The 26,140-nt window shown below is 43.2% G+C and overlaps 1 protein-coding gene across 5 annotated transcripts in view; it reads left to right on the forward strand.

Annotated features, from left to right (window-relative positions):
• Positions 1–26,140, forward strand: part of MTA3 (metastasis associated 1 family member 3) — a 187,364-nt gene that overhangs the window by 15,520 nt on the left and 145,704 nt on the right. For all 5 annotated transcript variants that reach the window (XM_026456106.1, XM_026456109.1, XM_026456110.1 and 2 more), the window contains exon 2: positions 18,963–19,089. In XM_026456106.1, the coding sequence (XP_026311891.1) occupies positions 18,963–19,089 (127 nt within the window). The remainder of the gene's footprint in view (positions 1–18,962; positions 19,090–26,140) is intronic.

Raw genomic sequence — 26,140 nt, forward strand, 5'->3', positions numbered from 1 at the left:
CCCAGGCTGGAGTGCAGTGGCCGGATCTCAGCTCACTGCAAGCTCTGCCTCCCGGGTTTACGCCATTCTCCTGCCTCAGCCTCCTGAGTAGCTGGGACTACAGGCGCCCGCCACCTCGCCCGGCTAGTTTTTTGTATTTTTAGTAGAGATGGGGTTTCACCGTGTTAGCCAGGATGGTCTCGATCTCCTGACCTCGTGATCCACCCGTCTCGGCCTCCCAAAGTGCTGGGATTACAGGCTTGAGCCACCGCGCCCGGCCGGATGTTTCTTCTTCAGGGAAGCCTTAGTTTTGCACTTAGGGCCTTTTACTGATTGGATGAGGCCCACCCTGATTATGGAGGCCAGTCTTCTTAACTTCAAATCAGCTGATGTTACTCATATCTACAAAATATTTTCATAACAATATCTAAGTTAGATTTTGATTGAATAACTAGGTATTATAGTTTAGATAGCTTGACACATGAAACTATCATAGGCACCTTATTTCAACCTTTGAGTATACTCAAAGGTTTGGGAAAGTTGAAGTAATGTTCATTTAAATATACCTTTGTATTTTAAATTTGTGTCTGGTAAATGTTTAACTCTTAGATCATGTACATACTTAAATATGTATTTAAATACATGATGCAAATTTTAATATAATTATAAACTATTTAAATATATTTTCATCTAATTGTTGGAACTGTGGATTTAATTTGTTCAGTTGTGGAAAATTAACACCAGTAACCTTAATGGCAAAGCCAGTCTTCACTGACGAACCAGGCAGCTAAATAAATAACACTGACTTTCTGCCAGAAAGTCTGACTCCTCTTTTCCAATTTTAATAAATGAGTAGTATACATCTGTAAGGTAACCACCTCTTTTTGGATTTTTGTTTTTGTGAGGCGGAGTCTTGCTCTTTCACCTAGGCTGGAGTGCAGTGGTGCCATCTAGGCTCACTGCAACCTCTGCCTCCCAGGTTCAAGCGATTCTCCTGCTTCCGCTTCTGGAGTAGTTAGGATTATAGGTGTGTGCCACCATGCCTGGCTAAATTTTGTATTTTTAGTAGAGACAAGTTTCACCATGTTGCCCAGGCTGAAACATGTATAGGACACAAAACCCTACTGTGAAATTTTTGATATCTGGGTTAGAGGCCTCTCAGAGACCTGTATTGTATTCCTCTTTTGTCACCAATGGTCCCTTTGTTTGGTATCTTGGAGGTTTTTCCTCCCCGTATTTCACGCAAGTTCTGCAGTAAGATTTAGGGTGGTTGAGAGGAGATGCCTGTATGTAAGAGAATGGCAATTGTGAGAAGTGGAGATGACAAGAGATCAGTCTGATGCCTTGACCTTGTGCTAGTTCTCAGGCAGATCAGTAGGAGCATGTGGGTGTTGATCTTAAACCTATGTTTCTGTGTACCCCTTAGAATGCCTTCTTATATACCCAAGAGACAGGTTCATCTTTTGAAGACTTTCGGTACACTATAGCCCTTTTCCTGCGTGCTGTGGTTTGGATGTTGTGCCCTCCAAACTCATGTTGAGATCTGATCCCCAGTGTTGGCGGTGGGGCCTAATGGGAGATGGTTGGGTCATGGGAGTAGATTCCTCTTGAATGGATTAAATTAATGCCCTCCGTGGAGTAGACGTGACTTTTCACTTTGTTAGTTCCCTAGAGAGCTGGTTTTTAAAAAGAACCAGCACACCTCCAGCCTTGCTTCCTTTCTTGCCATGTGATCACCGCATACTGGTTCCCCTTCACCTTCTGCCATGACTGAAAGCAGCCTGATTCCCTCATCAGATGCAGATGCGCAGTCATGAACTTTACAGCCATGAGAATTGTGAGGCAAATAAACCTTTTTGCTTTGTAGATTACCCAGCTTCAAGTATTCCTTTTCAGCAACACAAAATGGACTAAGAAACTGGGCTTGCTTTTTTTCACGTTTGCTTTTTTTTTTTTGAGACGGAGTCTCCCTAGCTCTGTCGCCCAGGCTGGAGTGCAATGGCGTAATCTTGGCTCACTGTAACCTTCGCCTTCCCAGTTGAAGCACTTCTCCCACCTCAGCCTCCTGAGTAGCTGGGACTACAGGTGTGCACCACTACGCCTGGCTAATTTTTGTATTTTTAATAGAGATGGGGTTTCACCACATTGGCCAGACTGCTCTCGAACTCCTGACCTCAAGTGATCTGCCTGCATGTTTTGCTCTTTTTTAAAACTGTGTTACAGTTTTCATGACTGCATGTTATTCCACACTTTGATATACTGTAATTTGACCACAGTGTACTCGTAGAGGATTAGGGTATTTTTCATCGTTTGCTATCGAGCAGTCTGCAGAGCATGGCCATAATTGCCTTGTGACAAGGATATGTTCTGAGAGATGTGTCGTTAGGCGATTTTGTCTATGTGTGGACATCATAGAGTGTACTTACACAAACCTAGATGGTATAGCCTATTACACACCTAGGTTATGTGGTGTAACCTATTGTTCTTAGGGTGCACATCTGTACATTTATTACTGTATTGAATACTATATGCAGTTGTTACCCAATTTTGGGTATTTGTGTATCTAAACATATTTAAACATAGAACGAGTACAGTAAAAATACAGTTGAAAGGATAAAAAGTGATACACCTGTGTAGGACACTTACCATGAATGGAGATTCCAGGCCTTGAAGTGAGTCAGTGACTGAGTGGTGGTAGGATGTGAAGGCCTAGTACATACTGTACACCACTGTAGGCTTTGTAAACACTGTACACTTAGGCAATACTAAATTTATGGAAACGTCTTCCTTCAATAATAAATTAACCCAATTTATTGTAAGTTTTTAACTTCATAAACCTTTTAATTTTGTTTAGCTTTTTGACTCTTGTAATAACAACTTAAAACACAAACACATTGAAGGGCTGTACAAAAATATTTTCTTTCATTATATCCTTATTCTATAAGCTTTTTTTCTTTTTCTTTTCTTTTATTTATTTTTTATTTTTATTTTTTTAAACAGAGTCTTGCTCAGTAGCCCAGGCTGGAGGGCAGTGGCACAATCTCGACTCACTGCAGTCTCCGCCTTCCAGGTTCAAGCAGTTCTCCTGCCTCAGCTTCCCATGCAGCTGGGATTACAGGCGCACACCACCATGCCCAGCTAGTTTTTGTATTTTTAGTAGAGATGGGGTTTCACCATGTTGGCCAGGATGGTCTCTATCTCCTGACCTTGTGATCCGCCCACCTTGGTCTCCCAAAGTGCTGGGATTACAGGCATGAGCCATCGCGCCCGGCCTTAAGCTTTTTTCCTATTAAGAAAAATTCATTTGGCCAGGTGCAGTGGCTCACGCCTGTAATCCCAGCACTTTGGGAGGCTGAGGCAGGCAGATTGCTTGAGCCCAGGAGTTGGAGACCAGCCTGGGCAACATTGTGAAACCCTGTTTCTACTAAAAATATAAAAATTAGCCAGGTTTGGTGGTATACACCTGTAGTCCCTCCTACTAGGGAGACTGAGGCAGGAGGATTGGTTGAGCCCAGGAGGCAGAGGTTGCAGTGAGCTGAGATCATGCCTCTGCAATCTAGCCTGGGAGACAGAGTGAGACTCAATCTCAAAACACAAACAAACAAAAAACAATTCATTTATGGCTGGGCATAGTAGCTCATACCTGTAATCGGGAGGTTGAGATGGGAGGATCACTTGAGCTCAGGAGTTTAAGACCAGCTTGAGCAACATAACAAGACTCTGTCTCTACAAAATATTTAAAAATTAGATGGGTGTGGTAGCCTGCACCTGTGGTCCCAGCTGCTCGGGAGGTTTAGGCAGGAATATTGCTTCAGCCTGGGAGGTTGAGGCTGCAGTGAGCTGTGTTTGCACCAGTGCACTCAAGCCTGGTGTACAGATGGAGACCCTGTGTCAAAAAAAATCATTTTCACTTTTTAAACTTTTTTATTAACAGTGCAAACATAAACATGTTAGCTTAGGTCTACACAGGGTCAGGATCATCAGTATCACTGTCTTCTCAGTGCACATCTTGTCCCCCTGGAAGGTCTTCAGGAACACTAACACACATGGAGCTGTCATCTTTGATAACAATTCCTTCTTTTGGAATACCTTCTGAAGGACCTGTCTGGGGCTGTTTTACAGATAACCTTTTTTCCTTAATAAGTAGAAAGAATACACTCTAAGACAACAATAGGCCAGGTGTGGTGGCTCACGTCTGTAATCCTACCACTTTGGGAGGCTGAGGTGGAGGGATCAGTTGAGGTCAGGAGTTCAAGACCAGCCTGGCCAACATGATGAAACCCTGTCTCTACTAAAAAATACAAAAGTTAGCTGGGTGTGGTGGCATGGACCTGTAATCCCAGCTACGTCGGAGACTGAGGCAGGAGAATTGCTTGAACCCAGGAGGTGGTGGTTGCAGTGAGCCGAGATCATGTCACTGCACTCCAGCCTTGGCAACAGAGTGAGACTCTGTCTCAAAATAAAATAAAATAAAAATAAATTAAAACAACAGGCCGGGCGCGGTGGCTCAAGCCTGTAATCCCAGCACTTTGGGAGGCTGAGGCGGGCGGATCACAAGGTCAGGAGATCGAGACCATCCTGGCTAACACGGTGAAACCCCGTCTCTACTAAAAAATACAAAAAACTAGCCAGGCGAGGTGGCAGGCGCCTGTAGTCCCAGCTACTCGGGAGGCTGAGGCAGGAGAATGGCGTGAACCCGGGAGGCGGAGCTTGCAGTGAGCTGAGATCCGGCCACTGCACTCCAGCTTGGGCGACAGAGCGAGACTCCATCTCAAAAAAAAAAATAAAAAGTATAGTATATTGGCCAGATGCAGTGGCTCATACCTGTAATCTCAGCACTGTGGGAGGCTGAGGCAGGTGGATCACTTGAGGTCAGGAGGTTGAGACCAGCCTGACCAACATTGTGCTACTGCACTCCAGCCTGGGTGACAGAGCGAGACTCTGTGTCAAAAAAAAAAAAAAAAAAGTATAGTATAATAAATACATAAATCAGTAACATAGTCATTATCTATGTCAAGTGTTAGTACTGTACATAATTGTATGTGCTGTACATTTATTTGATGGGCAGTACAGTAGGTTTGTTTATACCAGTATCATCACAGACATGTGAGTAATGCTTTGTGCCATGACGTTACCACTATAGTGTCACTGGGCAGTTGGAGTTTTTCAGCTTCATTATAACCTTATGGGACTGTTGTTCATATTTGTGGTTTGCTGTTGACTTAAATGTTATGTGGTGGGTGAATATATATGTCATTTAGTACTCGGAGGACTATGGCATCTATCTTTATTTATTTATTGAGATGGAGTCTTTATTTATTTATTTATTGAGATGGAGTTTTGCTCTGTACACTACAGTGGAACCTGTGAATAGCCACTACATTTCAGCAGCCTGGGCAACATAGCAAGACCCCATTTATTTTTCTCTATAAAAAATAAATGGTTTTATGCATTGTGATTTTGACAGATATTACCAAATTAATTGCCTCAGATATTGTTCCAGTTTACACCTACCAGCAATGAATGAGTGCCCATTCCCTCCTTTCACTCTTACCAATATAGGATTAAGTTTTTTTTTTTTTTTTTTTTTGAGATGGAGTCTCCCTTTGTTGCCCAGGCTGGAGTGCAGTGGAGTGATCTTGGCTCACTGCAACTTCTGCCTCCCAGATTCAAGCGATTCTCCTGCCTCAGCCTCCCGAGTAGCTGGGATTACAGGTGCACACTACCACGCCTGGCTAATTTTTGTATTTTTAGTAGAGATGGGGTTTCACCATGTTGGCCAGGCTGGTCTTGAACTCCTGACTTCAGATAATCCACCTGCCTCACCGTCCCAAAGTGCTAGGAGGGAGCCACAGTGCCAAGCCCACCCCTGCCTTTTTTTTTTTTTTTTTTTAAAGACAGAGTCCCCAGGCTGGAGTGCGATGACACGATCTCAGCTCATAGCAACCTCTACCTCCCGGGCTCAAGTGATTCTTATGCCTCAGCCTCCTGAGTAGCTGGAATTATAGGTGTGCACCACCATGCCTGGCTAATTTTTTGTGTTTTTAGTAGAGATAGGGTTTCACCATGTTGGCCAGGCTGCTCTCGAACTCCTGACCTCAGGTGATCCACCCAACTCAGACTCCCAAAGTGCCGGGATTACAGGCATGAGCCACCACATGAGGCCTAGGATTAAGTTTTTAAATCTTTACTAATCCTTACAGATTAAAAATGGTTCCTTGGTGGGTTTGTATCTTAAATTTCTTATGAGTGAAGTGGAACATCTTTTTATATTTTTAAAAGGCCGTATGTATGTCCTTTTCTGTGAACTGTTTATATTCTTTGCCTATTTTGAGTTTAACTTTTGCTAAATTAATTTGTAGGGGAAGAAAATAAAAGAAACCTTTAGTTACTCCAATAAAGGAAGTAAAGCAGATATTCCTAATTGTAAACTGACGTGTTTAACCTTACATTTTTCTGTGGCTACTTCTCCTATTAGAATAAGGAAATACATTTCACTTAGATTTTCTTCTTTCCTTGTCCTCTACCTTCCCATGTTGAAGTAAATAGTATTGGGGTATATATATATTTTTTCAGATCACATAGGACTGGAAAAAACTTTAAAAATTATTATTGTAACTTTTCACTTAGTAACTTAGTAAAAAGTTATAATAATGATTTAACAATAATAGTAGGAGCTAACACATAATACCAGACACTTACTCTAAATGCTTTTACATGTAAGTCCATTTTACTCTACATATAAGTGAAGTCCATCTTACATTACATAGGTCTTCATCCAAGTTTCTGAAAGCATCTGTCTGTGATTCATTCTGCCCATTTTTTGAAATCTTAATACTTCCAAGAGAAATACTAAAGAGGAGGGAAAAGAACAGAACAATAAGCCGGGCGCGGTGGCTCAAGCCTGTAATCCCAGCACTTTGGGAGGCCGAGACGGGTGGATCATAAGGTCAGGAGATCGAGACCATCCTGGCTAACACGGTGAAACCCCGTCTCTACTAAATACAAAAAAATCTAGCCGGGCGAGGTGGCGGGCGCCTGTAGTCCCAGCTACTCAGGAGGCTGAGGCAGGAGAATGGCGTAAACCCGGGAGGCGGAGCTTGCAGTGAGCTGAGATCCGGCCACCGCACTCCAGCCTGGGTGACAGCGAGACTCCGTCTCAAAAAAAAAAGAACAGAACAATAAAAGGTCATCCTGGCATTTGAAAAACTTTTTCTTGTTTCTAATTTTGTACTTCAGTCCAAATTTTATTAGGAATAAAGTTAAACATAGTTGATTTTTAAGATGTGTGTTGTATTTTTTTATAACATTTTACATTTTGAGAACATAGCCCATGGCTTTTTGTTTCTTAGTCTATGAAGTGTGTAGGCACATAGACCTCCGTCAGCCTGCTACTCTCCTTTTGCAGCCGGGGCCCAACCAAGATGCTGAGTCCTTACTCTGCCCTTGGGCACACTTGGTCCTTTCTAGTCAGCTGTTACTCCTTGATTGGAGTTGGCATAAAATCTATTTTTTATCGCAGCATTAAAATAATCAACTTTCATTTAAAAGGATGTTTTTCTCTTGCTATTTTATAGAGTTTTATTTTTGTAAGTGACATTTTGTAATTGGCAATTATGGCAAGTTTGTGTCGCATTAACCAGATTATTATCAACTGTAAATACTACAAAGGTTTATATTTGACAAGTTAATTATGTTTTGTGATATACATTTTCTTATTGATCTGGTCTTCTGAATGTTAATGGTTTATATTTTTTGTAAACAAAGCAAGTACTATATTACTACTTTAAAATTGATGTCACATTGCTTATTGAGCAATCCAGCAATTAGATGTTCTTAAGCTTTTTAGAAAGCCTTTGTGTTTGCTTTACTTCTGTAATTGTGTGGCTTAATTTGTGGTCTGGAAGAATACAGGCTCACGTTGTATATTTTCGTGTGACTAGTTGATTGAAAATCCTAATTTTTTTTTTTTTTTTTTTGCTGTCTGTGGACTTATAGAATGAAAATCATTTTTAAAGTTGAAGTAGCTAATCTAAAATTTTCCACAAGTTATCTTTTTTTTTTGGAGACAGAGTCTTGCTTTGTCGCCCAGGCTGGAGTGCAGTGGTGTGATCTTGGCTTACTGTATCCTCTGCCTCCCGGGTTCAAGCAATTCTCCTGCCTCAGCCTCCTGAGTAGCTGGGACAACAGGCGCACGCTGCATTACCTGGCGAATTATTTTTTTTGTATTTTAGTAGAGACAGGGCTGGTTTAGAACTCCTGAGCTCAGGCAATCCGCCTGCCTCGGCCTCCCAAAGAATTGGGATTACAGGCATCAGCCACCGCACCCAGCCATCTTTTAAAAAAATTATTATTATTATTTTTTATAGAAATGGGGTCTCACCGTGTTGCCCAGGCTAGTCTCAAAGTACTGGTTTCACGTGATCCTGCTGCCTAAGCCTCCTAAGGTGTTGGGATTACATGTGTAAGCCACTGCACCTGGCTGACAAGTTATCTTTTTTTTTTTTTTTTGAGATGGAGTCTTACTTTGTTGGCCAGGCTGGAGTACAGTGGCATGATCTTGGCTCCCTGCAATCCCTGCCTCTTGGGTTCAAGCGATTTTCCTGCCTCAGCCTCCTGAGTTACTGGGATTACAGGCGTGCACTACCACGCCTGGCTAATTTTTGTATTTTTAGTAGAGATGGGTTTCACCATATTGGCCAGGCTGGTCTCCACCCGCCTTAGCCTCCCAAAGTGCTGGGATTACAGGTGTGAGCCACGTCACCCGGCTGTTACTTTTTTTTCTTTTTTCTTGAGATGGGATCTTGCTCTGTTACTCAGGCTGGAGTACAGTGGCACCATCTCAGCTTACTGCAACCTCTGCCTCCCAGGCTCAACTGATCCTCCTGCTTCAGCCTCCTGAGTAGCTGGGACTACAGTTGCGTGCCATCGTGTCTGGTTAATTTTTGTATCCTTTTGTAGAGACAGGGTTTTGCCATGTTGCCCAGGCTGGTCTTGAACTCCTGGGGTGAAGCGATCTGCCCATTTTAGCCTCCCAAAGTGTTAGGATTACAGGCATGAACCACTGTGCCTGGCCAAGTTATCTTTTTTTTTTTTTTTTTTTGAGATGGAGTCTGGCTCTGTCGCCCAGGCTGGAGTGCAGTGGCCGGATCTCAGCTCACTGCAAGCTCTACCCCCCAGGTTCACGCCATTCTCCTGCCTCAGCCTCCCAAGTAGCTAGGACTACAGGCACCCGCCACCTCGCCCGGCTAGTTTTTTGTATTTTTTAGTTGAGACGGGGTTTCACTGTGTTAGCCAGGATGGTCTCGATCTCCTGACCTCTTGATCCACCCGTCTCGGCCTCCCAAAGTGCTGGGATTACAGGCTTGAGCCACCACGCCTGGCCAAGTTATTTTTTTATTTTTTTATTTTTTATTTTTTTTGAGGCGGAGTCTCGCTCTGTCGCCCGGACTGGAGTGCAGTGGCCTGATCTCAACTCACTGCAAGCTCCGCCTCCCGGGTTTACGCCATTCTCCTGCCTCAGCCTCCCGAGTAGCTGGGACTACAGGCACCCGCCACCTCGCCCGGCTAGTTTTTTGTATTTTTAGTAGAGACGGGGTTTCACCGTGTTAGCCAGGATGGTCTCGATCTCCTGACCTCTTGATCCACCTGTCTCGGCCTCCCAAAGTGCTGGGATTACAGGCTTGAGCCACCGCGCCTGGCCAAGTTATCTTTTTAAAAAAATATATTTTTATTGAAGTATAGTGTACATGCACTGAATTCCGGATCTTTTTGCTACTACTTCTATTTCTTTCTTTCTTTTTTTTTTTTTTAGACGGAGTCTTGCTCTGTTGCCCAGGCTGGAGTGCAGTGGCGTGATCTTGGCTCACTGCAACCTCCACCTTTCCTCCAGGTTCAAGCGGTTGTCCTGCCTCAGCCTCCTGAGTAGCTGCGACTATTGCCACCACATCCGGCTGATTTTTTGTATTTTTATTAGAGACAGGGTTTCAGTGTGTTAGTCAGAATGGTCTCCATCTCCTGACCTCGTGATCCACCCGCCTTGGCCTCCCAAAGTGCTGGGATTACAGGTGTGAGCCACCATGCCCGGCCTCCACTACTTCTATTTTTAACTAGTGCTTTTACCTTAATATATTGCCTTTATATTTAGGTAGTCCGAAGTATTTTTTATTTAGCATTCCAAATCACAGAATTTTAGACCTGTGAGGACCTTATATGTAATCTGTTTAAACCCTCTGTATTTTTTGGTTGAGTCCTTGGTTAGGTCTAAGGTCACCTAACTGGATTAGTATCCTGTCCTCTAAATGATTCTTTTGTATGTTTTATTTATCTACTTAACATTTATTTTGGATAAGATAAATATTATACTACATTTTGTTATATGTTTGTATAATTTGGCGTTATGAGGCAGATAAATTAACCTTGTTCAGCCTTCATCTTTACAAGGGACTCATTTAATACTTTCTACCTTTACCCTTCCTGTGTTGAGGGTTTTTGTAGTGATTAAATGAGTAACAGCCCCTACAGATAATAAGATATGCAGAAAACAGTAGCCTTGATTGGGCCCCCGGAGGACTTTCACATTAACACAGAAGCCTTGACATACAAGGGAAGTGGGTACCACTGGAGGCTTCTCTAGAGTTGTGCTAGTGGCACGCATTTTCAGTTGTCCCTTCCAGCCAGGAAGTTGGAAAATGGTCATCTGAAGCCTCAGTTCATTCTGCCCCTTTCTTGATACCTAGGAATGTGGAGACTGGTCGTGGCTGCTCTCCTTTTCAACTTCGTTTGCTAGTGGTGACAACTCAGGGCTCAGGACAGTGGCTGATGTCCCATATCCTTTCAGTGCACCTCATGCCAGTTCCTTTCGGCAAGTTTTTCCTGAGCCAGTGTTGCATCGTGTCCATGTTTGTAAGACTTCTGTGAGTCTTTTTTTTTTTTTTTTTTTTTTTGAGACGGAGTCTCGCTCTGTCGCCCGGGCTGGAGTGCAGTGGCCGGGTCTCAGCTCACTGCAAGCTCCGCCTCCCGGGTTTACACCATTCTCCTGCCTCAGCCTCCCGTGTAGCTGGGACTACAGGCGCCAGCCACCTTGCCCGGCTAGCTTTTTTTTGTATTTCTTAGTAGAGACGGGGTTTCACCGTGTTAGCCAGGATGGTCTCGAACTCCTGACCTCGTGATCCGCCCGTCTCGGCCTCCCAAAGTGCTAGGATTACAGGCTTGAGCCACCGCGCCCGGCCTTCTGTGAGTCTTTAAAGCCGCACACATATTTTCATATTATGAGGATTTGTGAGTCTTTCTAGCAACATTATAAAAATAGTTGACTAGCCAAACTTGCTTTACATTTAAGAGTAGCGGTAATTCATGTGGGTGAAACTGCAGCTCCTGACAGGAATTAATTTCACCGTGGTAGAAAATTATTCAAGGTTAAGATGTTGTAAAGGTATCCCTAAAGATAACAAAATAAAATATTTTATTTTCTGTTTTTGCTTAATTCTTTTTGTCATTAAGGTGTAATATGGTTGACTCATTTGGTGAGTTTTTGTAGCTTAAGGAGTTTCATTTCTTCTTTTGTTTAGGTGGTTTTCAGACTACTGTGTTGTCTATACAGTTACGGTAGTGTTTTCCATTTCAAGACTTTTTAAAAAACTTGTTTATGGTTGTCTGTCTTTTCATATAAACAACTGTAAATGGGAAAGGGCAACAGGATTATAAGAAATTTGTTAGTGAAGGGCTCCCAGAATGAAATGTACTATAGCAGATGGTTGCAGGAAGTGAAGTTATAATCCTTTACCCTCCAACTGATTCTTGTTTCCATTTTGTCCATGGTAGACTATAAATTTTCTGACTTTTGGTTTCCAAACTGGTTAAAGGTTTGAAAAAGGTTACATCCTATAGTATATATGGCCCATGTTTCTTTTCATTAACTCATTATTATTATTATTTTTTGCATCCCCTTTCCCATTTAGGCCCATGTTTGTTTTGTTTTGAGACTGAGTCTTGCTCTGTCACCCAGGCTGGAGTGCAGTGGTGCGATCTTGGCTCACTACAACCTCTGTCTCCTGGGTTCAAGTAATTCTCCTGTCTCAGCCTCCCGAGTAGCTGGGGCTACAGGCGTGCGCCACCATTCCTGGCTAATTTTTTGTATTTTTAGTAGAGATTGGGTTTTACCATGTTGGCTGGGGTGGTCTCGAACTCCTGACCTCAAGTGATCTGCCTGCCTCGGCCTCCCAAAGTGCTAGGATTACAACGTGAGCCACTGTGCCTGGCCAAAACTTTGTTGAATACATCAATGAAATCGGAGAGAATTTATATCTTAACAATATAAAGGGCCGGGCGCGGTGGCTCAAGCCTGTAATCCCAGCACTTTGGGAGGCCGAGACGGGCGGATCACGAGGTCAGGAGATCGAGACCATCCTGGCTAACACGGTGAAACCCCGTCTCTACTAAAAATACAAAAAAACTAGCTGGGCGAGGTGGCGGGCGCCTGTAGTCCCAGCTACTCGGGAGGCTGAGGCAGGAGAATGGCGTGGACCCGGGAGGCGGAGCTTGCAGTGAGCTGAGATCCGGCCACTGCACTCCAGCCCGGGCAACAGAGCAAGACTCCCCCTCTAAAAAAAAAAAAAAAAAAAAAAAACAATATAAAGTATTCCAGTCTACACAGTGTATGTGTTAATGGTTCATTCAGTGTATAACTCAGTGATTCATTTCATTTCTCTCTTTTTTTTTTTTTTGAAACAGTCTTGCTCTGTTGCCCAGGCAGGAGTGCAGTGGTGTGATCTTGGCTCACTGCAACGTCTGCCTCCTGGGTTCAAGTCATTCTCCTGCCTCAGTCTCCTAGTAGCTGGGATTACAGGGACGTGCCACCACGCCTGGCTAATTTTTGTATTTTTGATAGAGATGGGGTTGTGCCATGTTGACCAGGCTGGTCTCACTCCTGACCTCAAGTGATCCATTTGCCTCAGCCTCCCAAAGTGCTGGGATTACAGACGTGAGCCACTGTGATCAGCTCAATGATTCATTTCTTTTACAACTTTTATTTGCTGAGTAGGGTTTGTCTTTGGATTTTTTTTTTTTTTTTTTTTTTTGAGATTGAGTCATGCTCTGTCGCTTAGGCTTGAGGTTAGTAGCACAATCTTGGCTCACTGAAACCTCCGCCTCCCGGCTTCAGGTGTTTCTTCTGCCTCAGCCTCCCGAGTAGCTGGGATTACAGGCGCATGCCACCACACCCAGCTAATTTTTGTATTTTTAGTGGAGATGGGGTTTCACTATGTTGTCCAGGATGGTCTCCATCTCTTGACCTCACGACCCACCTGCCTTGGCCTCCCAAAGTGCTGGGATTAAGGTGTGAGTCACTGTGCCCGACCCATTTTTTATTCTTATAAATCAACTTGAACTTTGTTCTGGGATGCATTTAAGTTACTTGGAAACAGCCTGATGTTTGGTTGTCGCATCTATGATTTGTTGAGTGTGGAGCAGTACTCAGCCTGGGGCTTAATTATTCACTCTTACAGAGGCAAGATCTTTCTGTGTAGTCTACCCAATACACCATGAACTGTAAGTTTTTCCAGTGTGACTGTAAGTTAATACTGCTCACAACACTGTGTAAACACTGAGCACTGTCTTGTCTGTTTTGTTGTTGTTGTTGTTTTGAGGCAGGGTCTCTATCAATTGATCCTCTCGCTGGTGTGTGCCACCACACGACTAACTTTCTAAGTTTGTTTTGTAGAGACGAGGTGTTACCATATTTCTCGGGTCAGTCTCGAACTTCCAGGTTCGAGGGATTCTCCCACCTTGGCCTCCTGAGTAGCTGGGACTACAGGTGCATGCCACCAAGCCCACCTAATTTTTTTTTTGAGACAGAGTCTCGCAGTGTTGCCCAGGCTGGAGTGCAGTGTTGCAATCTCAGCTCACTGCAACTTCCACCTCTCAGGTTCAAGTAATTCTCCTGCATCAGCCTCTGGAGTAGCTAGGATTTTAGGTGTGCACCACCACTGCCAGCTATTTTTGTCCGACCCCATGGAGTCTTGCTCTGTTGCCCAGGCTGGAGTGCAGTGGCACGAACTTGGCTCACTGCAACCTCTGCCTCCCGGGTTCAAGCAATTCTCCCACCTCAGCCTCCTGAGTAGCTGGGATTACAGCCACCTGCCACCTTGCCCGGCTAATTTTTATCTTTTTAGTAGAGATAGGGTCTTGCCATGTTGGCCAGGCTGGTCTCGAACTCCTGACCTCAGGTGATCCACCCACCTCGCCCCCCCCAAAGTGTTGGGATTACAGGTGTGAGCCACTGTGCCCAGTCCTAAGTTTTATATTTTTTTGTAGAGATGGGGTTTTGTCCTGTTGCCTAGGCTGGTCTGGATCTCCTGGGCTCAAGCTGTCTGCCTGCCTCGGCCTCCCAAAGTGTTGGGATTACAGGAGTGAGCCACTGTACCCAGCCTTAGTTGTTGTTCTATTACTGAACATTTGGTTTATTTCCAGTTTTTGGCTGCTGCAAATAAAGCCGCTATGAACATTCATGTATAGGTCTTTTGGTGTACTTAAGCTCTCATTTCTCTTGGGTAATTACCTAGGAGAAACATCGTTGGTTCATGTGGTGAAAGAAACGTGTCACAGAAATTTTACTTGAGTAGATTTTGCCGAACAGATTCCCAAAGTGGTTGGACCGATTTTTCACTTCCTCTGTTAATGTATGAGAACTCCAGTTGGTCTGTGTTCTTTCAGTCTTTTAAATTTTAGCTATTATGGTACCTTAAGTTTAATGCTTCATTTGGGTAATATGAAGGCTAGGGTGATCAACTGTCCTCATTTGCTGGGGACTGAGGGGTTCTCTAAATGAGGGACTTTGAGCTTTAAAACCGGGAGACACTCCCTAATGAGGTTTTTAGGTGAGTTAGCAGGATGTGAAGGGAAAAGCAGTAACTTCCCACAGTCAAACCAACCTTATCCAGAGGTGTGTTCTCTAATTACCAAAGACAGGGGCCCGGCCATCCAATCCCTTTCCCTTCTGGTGTCCCTGCAAACTGATTTCTTCGGAGAAGCCTCTGCTGGCTCATCAAGCTACATGAATTTCCTCCGTCATGCTTCCAGAGTATGCCACATAATTTTATGGTACTCACTACATCTAAAGGTATATATTCTTGCCTGGAATCTGGGGTGGACTGTAATTCAGGGTAGGACTATTATGTCTTCCTTATAGATAGCCCCAGAACACGTTGGTTGGCACATCAATAAATTTCTTTTTTTTTTTTTTTTTTTGCTGGAGGTAGGGTGGAAGGGAGGACACAGATCCTTGTTGAAACATGTGGCAAGGCAGATTGTTAGATGTATAAGCCATGAAAGTTTAGTTTTTACCCTAATGGTGGTTGGTTGGAAGTTATTGAGGCCTTTTTATCAAAACTGGAGAAATATAAATTGTGTTTTAGGAAACTGCTTGCTGAGGTGTTAATGAATTAGAGGATGGATGGTGCTCTGTTGCTGCTAGATAACTTGGTTCTGATTCTTTGTTTTAAAATTAATAGCAAGTGAAAAATAGTACAGTGGCATGTTGAGACCATATAAAATTCCAGATGGACTTGGAATTTATTATAGTATTGGGCAGCTTTTGCCAGATGCATTGTTCTTTGAATAAATGTAAAGCAGAAATAGCTTAAATTTCTGATGGGATCCTGATTTGCTATCGAATAACTTATGAGTCCTTGTATCTCAACACTGTGAAAATAAAATTTCTGTGATAAATTTCTTAAAGTCAATAAAGTAAAAAACTCTTACTTAGCCAGTTTTTGGTTTTCATTTAATATATACTTTTAGGTAAGATTTCTTTTGCATTTAGCTCAGCAGTTCCTAAAATCCTTTCCAGGGCGTCTTTGAGGTCAGCACAATTTTCTTTTTTTATTTTTTGTTTGAAACAGAGTTTAACTCTTGTTGCCCAGGCTGGTGTGCAATGGCGTGATCTTGGCTTACTGCAGCCTCTGTCTCCTGGGTTCAAGCAATTCTCCTGCCTCAGCCTCCAGAGTAGCTGAGATTACAGGCACCCGCCACTATGCCCAGCTAATATTTTGTACTTTTAGTAGAGACGGGGTTTCACCATGTTGGCCAGGCTGGTCTCAAACTCCTGACCTCAGGTGATCTGCCCGTCTCGGCCTCCCAAAGTGCTGGGATTACAGGCATGAGCCACTGCGCCCAGCCTCAAGTGTAACTCTTAAGTTTAGTCTCTCGTCCACTTTGTGTTAAGAAGAATTTTGAAAAGCACTAGAATGAAATGTGAAAAATAAAGCCCCTTTCACAGTAACTTGTTGTTTATGTTGTGCTGTGTTTTATGCTGTAACCTTTTGAGTGTATCCTTGCAGCTGCTGAAGTTAGTGTTGCTTGATAATTCTTACTTGGTCTGCTCTGAATGTTTCTTGAGGTTCACTTTTACTCCACAAGTAAAATAGGGTGGATACAAAGATAAGTGACCTGTCATTGTTCTCAAGGGATGCAGTGAAATCAGGTAACTGTAGAGTAGAGCAAGGCCTGTTGTGAAGTACCTTAAGCGTATATGGGTGCTGCTTTGTAGCAAAGAGGAGTCTCCCCCTGGAGATAAGTGAGAGTCTCATGGATTGGACTCTGGCTCAGAGGCATTGTTCAACCTTATTTATTTATTTATTTCGAGATAGGGTCTTGCTGTATTGCCCAGGCTGGAGTGCAATTGTGCGATCTCGGCGCAGCACCCTCCACCTCCTGGGCTCAAGTGATCCTCTTACATCAGTCTCTAAGTAGCTGGGACCACGGGCTTGGCTACTTTTTGTATTTTTTGTAGAGATGTTGCCCAGGTTGGTCTTGAACTCCTGTGCTCAAGCGATCTGCTTGCCTCAGCCTCCCAAAGTGCTGGGATTGCAAGCATGAGCCATCATACCTGGCCTGTCCAACTTTAAATTTATCTTCTGAATTCTCTTTACTCTTCATCCACACTAATAGTCGATTTATCTTACACTGAGGTTTACAGATTGCTTGAGCTCAGGAGTTCGAGATCAGCCTGGGCAACATGGTGAAACCCTGTCTCTACTAAAAATACAAAAATTAGCCAGGTGTGTTGGCATATGCCTGTAATCCCAGCTATTCAGGAGGCTGAGGCAGGAGAATCACTTGAACCCAGGAGATGGAGGTTGCAGTGAGCCGAGATTGTGCCACTGCACTCCAGCCTGGGTGATAGAGCGAGACTCCGTCTAAAAAACAATTATACAAATATATAAATGAAATTTGAAATTTAACTGGTAAATTTTAAAAAGTGGTTTTCATTAGTGATCTACATGAGAGATGCCACTGTGGTGATTTTTGTCTTTGGTTAGGTTGGATTTCAGTGATTTTGGTCCTTTTTACAGTGAACCAAGGGATCATATAAGAATGTAAGATTTACTGTTACTGTTGCAGAGCTGGTTGCTGTTTTAGCTCTGTAGGGTATGCATTAGAATTCAGTTAGCTGTGTCTTATACAACAACAATTTGTCAAATCCTAATTAGGTAAAGAGTATAATTTTGTATGTGATATTTTCTAGTGCTAATAGTGCCAATGCAGCAGTAACTTTATTGATCTTCACTGGTGAAATGTTATTAGACCTGCAAGTAAATGGCCCTTTTAGTGCTATATTTCTCTTTGAGTAGTTCATTAAAAAGGACATCCAAAGAATTTTAAATTGCTTTATTCTTGCTTTGAGCTAGGTGAGTCTTTTTCTAAGTTACTGTTTAAGGTTCATTTTCAATTCAGTTTTAAAAGTTTGAAAGTAGAAAAGATCTGATACTCCATTCATTACCCTCATGCTATTCATGAAGAACTGAAGCAAGGGCATTATATTTGATAGAATCCCTTCTGTGAGGCTGGGCGTGGTGGCTCATGCCTGTAATCCTGGCACTTTGAGAGGCCAAAGGGGGCAGATCACTTGAGCCCAGAAGTTCGAGACCAACATGGTGTAACCCCATCTCTACTAAAAATACATAAAATTAGCCAGGTGTGGTGATGTACGCCTGTAATCGCAGCTACTCTTGAGGCTAAGGCACCAGAATTGCTTGAACCTGGGTGGTGGAGGTTGCAGTGAGCTGAGATTACACCACTGCCCTCCAGCCTGGGCGACAGAGCAAACTCTATCTCCAAAAAAAAGTGAATTAATTTTTTTTTTGAGACGGAGTCTCGCTCTGTCGCCCAGGCTGGAGTGCAGTGGCCGGATCTCAGCTCACTGCAAGCTCCGCCTCCCGGGTTTACGCCATTCTCCTGCCTCAGCCTCCCGAGTAGCTGGGACTACAGGCGCTCACCACCTCGCCCAGCTAGTTTTTTGTATTCTTTAGTAGAGACGGGGTTTCACCGTGTTAGCCAGGATGGTCTCCATCTCCTGACCTCGTGATCCGCCCGTCTCGGCCTCCCAAAGTGCTGGGATTACGGGCTTGAGCCACCGCGCCCAGCCTGAATTAATTTTTAAATTGATATGTAATACTTGTGTATATTTTTGGGGTATCATCTGCCATTTTTAAGTTGGAGTTTTTGTTCCTTTGAGGCCCTGATAATTTTATGGTTATAGTTGAACTGACAAGATAAATGTTTAATTATTATTTTTATTTGAGACGGAATCTTGCTCTTTCACCCAGGCTTGTGTGTAGTGGTACGATCTTGGCTGCAACCTCCACCCCCTGGGTTCAAGCAATTCTCCTGCTTCAGCTTCCCGAGCAGCTGGGATTACAGGCACCCGCCACCATGCCCGGCTAATTTTTGTATTTTTAGTAGAGACGGGGTTTTGCCTTGTTGGCCAGGCTGGTCTCAAACTCCTGACCTCAGGTGATCCACCCGCCTCAGCTTCCCAAACTGCTTAGGATTACAAGCGTGAGCCACTGCACCCAGCAAATGTTTAAATTTAAAATTGATTAGTTTGAATAAAATACTGAATGAAATGTTGATTTGATCTGTTTCAATATCCAAACAGATAATGTGCTTTGTACTAATAAATTCTTTGAATTTTATTTGTGTAGAAGAAATTGAGGAAGAATCTGAAACAACAGTTGAGGCTGACTTGACTGATAAGCAGAAACATCAGTTGAAACATAGGGAACTCTTTTTGTCACGCCAGTATGAATCTCTGCCTGCAACACATATCAGGTAAGAACTTTTTAGGAACTAAAGTACTCAGTACTATAGTGACCAAAAAACAAAAGACTTATTTGAAGCGTTTTCCAGACTCTTCTCAGGATCTTGCTTAAACTACTTTGTTAAAGGCTTCATAATGAAATTTTAGGTTGGAAATTTATAATGTGTATTAGCATATTAAAGCCCCACAAAAGTTCTCCAGTAAAGTAACCATTTTAACTTTGTTTTAATACGGACTTTCCTGGCCAGGTGCAGTGGCTCACGCCTGTAATCCCAGCACTTTGGGAGGCCGAGGCGGGTGTATATCATTTGAGGTTAGGAATTCGAGACCAGCCTGGCCAACACGGTGAAACCCCATCTCTACTAAAAATACAAAAAATTAGCTGGGTGTGGTGGTACGCGCCTGTAGTCCCAGCTACTCAGGAGGCTGAAGCAGGAGAATTGCTTGAATCTAGGAAGCAGAGGTTGCTGTGTGCTGACATTGTGCCACTGCGCTCCAGCCTGGACGACAGAGTGACGCTCTTGTCTTTAAAAACAAACCACAACAACAAAAAAAGCCCTTTCTTGATTGATTTGAATATCTTTTCAGAACGGTGCAGAAGAGTGTCCAGCAGACATCATTTTGGGAAATGCTGGTCTGCCAGGTTCTAAGAAAATTATATAGCCATTGGAAGCCAAAGGTTAGAACCTAAAGTCTGCTTCCCAGGCAGTTGACTCTTGACATTATAGAATGTATGGCTTTTCGTTTTCTTTTGAGGAGCACTGGGATGAAAACTTTATATTCTTTTTTTTTTTTTTGAGACGGAGTCTTGCTCTGTTGCCCAGGCTGGAGTGCAGTGGCCGGATCTCAGCTCACTGCAAGCTCCGCCTCCCGGGTTCACGCCATTCTCCTGCCTCAGCCTCCTGAGTGGCTGGGACTACAGGCGCCCGCCACCTCGCTTGGCTAGTTTTTTGTATTTTTTAGTTGGGACGGGGTTTCACCGTGTTAGCCAGGATGGTCTCGATCTCCTGACCTCGTGATCCGCCCGTCTTGGCCTCCCCAAGTGCTGGATTACAGGCTTGAGCCACCACGCCTGGCTGAAAACTTTATATTCTTTATTATTCCTTAATAACACCTGATGTATGCATTGATAGCATACAAATGTGAAGAAAATAGGTGACTAATTTGGGCAATATCTCTGGTTCTCTAACATGGACCACCCTTCCGTTAATTAAATTATTCTTCTACTGCAGAAAAAACAAAAAGTGAAAAAACCCAGCCCCTTGTTTGTTGTTTTGGCAACTGTTGAGGAAAAATGGTGGTTTTCTATGATCTACTGGTGGTGATTAAATTTAAGATATTGTTGAGCTGTTTTTCATTGTCATCTATAATCAGTGCATCTTAGAGGTATTACAAAATGTTTGAGCTCAAAAGATTCTGACCCTCGATCAGGAAAGCTTCAGGAGGAATTGCTACTTACTCAGCCTTCCAGAGGGTGTGAGGCACAAATAGAGGGCACAGGTGAGCATAGGGTGTATGAAAGCAGCAGCATGTGACCAGGGTGAGGATGTGTGAGCAAGTGCGGTGTTTCACTCTCTTAGGTTAAAGAAATGCCTTCAACTTTTGTTTATAATCTGTATTTCTATTTCTTTTATCCAGCTCTGCTGGTCATAGTGGTCCTAAAAAAACTATATACATAGAAATAAAATGCATTATTTCTTTTTTTTTTTTTTTGAGACGAGTCTCGCTGTCCCGCCCAGGCTGGAGTGCAGTGATACGATCTCAGCTCACTGTAACCTCTGCCTCCTGGGTTCACGCCATTCTTCTGCCTCAGCCTCCTGAGTAGCTGGGAGTACAGATGCCCGCCACCATGCCCAGCTAATTTTTTTTTTTTTTTGTATTTTTAGTAGAAACAGGGTTTCACCATGTTTGCCCGGATGGTCTCGATCTCCTGACCTTGTGACCTGTCCACCTCAGTCTCCCAAAGTGCTGGGATTACAGGCATGAGCCACTGCGCCCGGCCAAAATGCATTATTTCAATAATTGCTTTTTCCTCTTTATCACCCAATATTGTGATTGAATCTGAGTCTGTCTTTTTGGGTTCAGACAGGTTTGTAGACTTTTTTTTTCTTTTTTTTTTGAGGCAGAGTCTTGTTCCGTCACCAGGCTGGAGTGCAGTGGCGCGATCTTGGCTCACTGCAACCTCCACCTTCTGGGTTCAAGCAGTTCTCCTGCCTCAGCCTCCCAAATAGCTGGGATTACAGGCGCATGCCAGCATGCCCAGCGAATTTTTTGTATTTTTTTTTTAGTAGAGAGAGGGTTTCACCATGTTGTCCAGGCTGGTCTCAATCTCCTGACCTCGTTATCCACCCACCTAGGCCTTCCAAAGTGCTGGGATTACAGGCGTGAGCCACCATGCTCAGCTGAGGTTTGTAGACTTTCTAAGGCTCTGGTACTTACACATACATACACATGTACACACACCCACACACACCATTTCCTGGTACCTTTGTGCACAACTCCTTTTTTATAGAAATGAACCCAGAGAGCTTCTATGGCAGGAAGTGTGTGATAAAGATATATAATTTATTTTTCTCCAGATCTTTTCAGAAATAACATGAGCCACTCCCTCACCCCCATAGAAAACCTCATATCATTGTTTTTATTTGGTTTTGTTTGTTTTTGTTTTCTACATTGAGTTGCAGTCTTTGGGAGGCCTAGGCGGGGAGGGGGATTGCATGATGCTGGGAGTTTGAGCCCAGCCTGGTCAATAGAGCAAGACCTTGTCTCTACCAAAAATATAAAAATTAGCTAAGTATGGTGGTATGTGCCTGTGGTTCCAGCTAATTGGGAGACTGAGGTGGGAGGATTGCTTAAGCCCAGGAGTTTGAGGCTGCTGTGAGCCACAGTTATACCACCGCACCCTAGCCTGGGGGACAGAGTGAAACCCTATGTGAAATAAATAATAAATAGGTGAGATAGATAAATAGTAGATAGATAGAGAGATATAGAGCTGGCTATGTTGCCCAGGCTGGTCATGAGCTCCAGCAATCCTCTTGCCTCAGTCTCCTAAATGGCTGGGACTACAAGTGCATTCTGCTATGGCCTGCTATTTAGGATTTTTGTTAGGGGGCACTATGGTTAGATTTGGTAGGGTTAGTATATTCTGTACGACTTAAGTCATTTGCTGGAAAAGACAGTTAGGCCAGGTAATAATGGGAGTGGTCTTTTTATCGACCAATAATGCTTTTTCAAGAAATAAAAATAGTAGGTGAGTAATTTTTGTTCAAAGAGATGGAACATAAAAACATATTTTGAGATTTTCTTAAGGTTGTGTGTAACTAATGATGCTAAAGAGCCATATGCGCTTTTTATTGATTGACTGTGCAGGACCTGCTTTTTTGCCTAGACTGGAGTGTAGTGGCATGATCATAGCTCACTGTAGCCTTGAACTCCTGGGCTCAAGTGATCTTCCCACCTCAGCCTCCTGAGTAGCTGGGACTACAGGCATGTGCTACCATGCCTGGCTAATTTTTTATATTTTTTGTAGAGATGATGTCTTGCCGTGGTGGCCAGACTGGTCTCGAACTCTTGACCTAAAGTGATCTGCCCACCTCAGCCTCCCAAAATGCTGGGATTACAGGTTTGAATCACGAGCATGGCCTCCATTTATTTAATTGGAAGACACTAGAATATAAAGATTAACTTTAAGTTTAAGAAGTTATGTGGGGCTGGGCGTGGTGGTTCACGCCTGTAATCCCAGCACTTTGGAAGCCAAGACAGGCGGATCACTTTAGGTCAGGAGTCTGAGACCAGCCTAGCCAACATGGCAAAACCTCATCTCTACTAAAAATATAAAAATTAGCTGAGCATGGAGGCACATGCCTGTAATCCCAGCTACTCTGGAGGCTGAGGCAGGAGAATTGTTTGAGCCTGGGAGGTGAAGGTTGCGGTGAGCCAAGATCGCACTACTGTACTCCAACCTGGGCAACAAGTGAGACTCTTGTCTCAAAAAAAAAAAAAAAAAAAAAAAAATTTAAATAAGTAAATACATAAATAAAAATAAATAAAAAAGAAGTTATGTGGCCAGTCTTAAGACTCTTGCCAGAACAAGAATCTGACAAATGGTTTTAAAAATGTATCTAAAAGACACAAGTGTATTTTTAATTTACTCTCCTGATAGCTTGGAATCTGTTTATAAGTAACGTTGGTTTCTTTTAACAGATTGCCTGGAATGGAAAAACTAGTGATGTGTTTTTTATCTTCCATAAGGACTGACAGAGTATATTAAAATATAATTATCAAGACACTTCTTTGTTGAACATAGAAATTACATAGTCTACATGATCATTTAGTTACTGTTGAACACATTTCCTGAGTATATTCTAGCTTAGGGAGCTTAATAAGTGCCTGATAATTGACACAAGGAACCTGGCTTAGAAACTCAGTGAATTTACCGGGTGGTAATTTCTTTGAATTATGATGAAGAGACATAGATATTTGGGGCTTTTTGTTTTTTTCCAAATTGAGAAGGAATAGGGCAGAGCCACGTTTTCTCATTTGTGGCCATCATTTTTAAACAGCTGAGTGGGGTTGGGGCAGTCCCTGGCCAAGGCATGGAGCTGTGCTATCCAGCCCACATGCTGATGTAGAACAAGTGCACATTGGAGTGGTCTTGACATTTTGCTAATGTTGAAGTCATGCCTTACCTTTTTGGCTTTAAAAGGAGAAAATTACCAAAGCCCCATTGTTCTTGGGCAGCAAAGAGGGTAATTTGGTGAATACTGATGTTTTACTCTCAGGGACACTTATCAAGTGCCCAGAATTTCCTTGGTGCTCTTTGGAACATAGAAGAAAAACTGACTGAGGCATTCTTGAGTTCCTTTGTAGTCTGTGAACTATAATATTCATGAGATGCTTACGCTTCCCAAAGTGGCAGGGAGGAAACTCTGTTTCTTCTGATTCCACTAGAAGAGAGTGGATAGGACCCAGGACTTTTTGGAGTAGAGTTAATGATTCATCTCTTGTTTGTGAGATAGATAGGGCTTGAGTAGTGAGTATCCCTTTGGGACATTTTTTGGGGGGAAGTGAGAGGCAGCGTGCTTCATTTTTATACACAGTGATTGAGGTCATTGAATAATAGATTATGTGTTGCAAACATTAAGCACTATAAGCCTTATATGTCAGCTGCTATGCGTCATAGGTATATATTTTACTGTATTCAGTTTCAATATGTGTGTATGACTAATACCTTCATTAACAGATTTTCTTTTTTTCTTTTTTTTTTTGAGACGGAGTTTTGCTCTTGTTGCCCAGGCTGGAGTGCAGTGGCATGACTTTGGCTCACCGAAACCTCTGCCTCCCGGGTTCAGGTGATTCTCTTGCCTCAACCTCCCGAGTGGCTGGGATTACAGGCATGCGCCAGCACACCTGGCTAATTTTGTATTTTTAGTAGAGACGGGGTTTCTCCATGTTGGTCAGGCTGGTCTCGAACTCCCAACCTCAGGTGATCTGCCCGCCTCAGCCTCCCAAAGTGCGGGGATTACAGGCGTGAGCCACTGCGCTCAGCCTGATAGATTTTCTTATCACAAATATTCAATAACTTTAAATTTGTGTTATCTGATTTACAAATATCTCTTCATTGTACATTCAATCATAAGTAGACTGAAAATTTGTAAATTTGAGATGAGCAACACAACTCCTCACAATTGGCAATGGCTGATAGGCTGGTTATGTAGCTATTTCTTTGATCTCATCTTGAAACCTACCCTTCCATTATCTGCTTTGTGATGCTTGGGCTGTTGTACTCATTATATTAATATATAACCCAGTCTTATATATAGTTCGTGTGTAATATGGTGAATCTGGCTTTAAAATATTCTAATATTCAGCTGGGTGCAGTGGCTCATGCCTCTAATCCTAGCACTTTGAGAGGCCGAGGTGGGAGGATTACATGAGCCTAGTAGTTAAAGACCAGCCTGGGCAATACTGGGACACCCTGTCTCTATAAATAATAAAAAAATTAGCATGGCATGGTAGTGTATGCCTGTGGTCCTAGACGTACTTGGGAAGCTGAGGTAGGAGGATTGCTTGAGCCGAGGAGTTCAAGGCTATAGTCAGCCATGATTGTGACACCGTACTTTAGCCTGGGTGACACAGCAAGACTCTGTCTTAAAAAAAAAAAAAAAAAAAGAAACACTCTAGGCTGGGCGCGGTGGCTCATGCCTGTAATCCCGGCACTTCGGGAGGCTGAGGTGGGTGGATCACCTGAGGTCAGGAGTTCAAGACCACCCTGACCAACATGGCAAAACCCCATCTCTACTAAAAATACAAAAATTAGCTGGGCATGGTGGTGCATGCCTGTAACCCCAGCTCCTCCGGAGGCTGAGGCGGGAGAATTGCTTGAATCTGGTAGGTGGAGGTTGCAGTGAGCTAAGATCGCACCATTGTACTCCAGGCTAGGTGACAAGAGCGAAACTCTGTCTCAAAAAACAAAACAAAACAAAACAAAAGCTAAAATTTAGTGAACTGGTTATGATTGCTAGGCACCATTCAGATTGTTGTGCATGTGTCTGTGAAGTAGATCCTGTTATTATCCCCATTTTACAGACTAGGAGACTGAAACACACAATGATTAGGTAACTTTTTAAAGGCTCACAGCTCATAAATGGCATATTCAGAAATTGAATCCAGACTGCTTGGTTGCAGATATACAATATTTTTGGTTTTTTTTGAGACAGAGTATTACTCTGTCACCCAGGCTGGAGTGCAGTGGTATGATCTTGGCTCACTGTAGCCTCTCCCTCTCAGGGTCAAGCGGTTCTCTTGCCTCAGCCTCCCCAGTAGCTGGGATTACCAGCACATACCTCCATGCCCAGCTAAGTTTTGTATTTTTAGTGGAGACAGGGTTTCACCATGTTGGTCAGGCTGGTCTCCAACTCCTGACCTCAGGTGATTCTCCTGCCTCGGCCTCCCAAAGTGCTGGGATTACAGGCATGAGCCACTGCGCAAGTACCAGAAATATGGTATTATCATGAGTACATAACTGTAAGTGTTAAAAAGCATCAGAGATAGAAAACTCCT

The sequence above is a fragment of the Piliocolobus tephrosceles genome, chromosome 15 (assembly GCF_002776525.5).
Source record: "Piliocolobus tephrosceles isolate RC106 chromosome 15, ASM277652v3, whole genome shotgun sequence".
Classification (NCBI taxonomy): Eukaryota; Metazoa; Chordata; class Mammalia; order Primates; family Cercopithecidae; genus Piliocolobus; species Piliocolobus tephrosceles.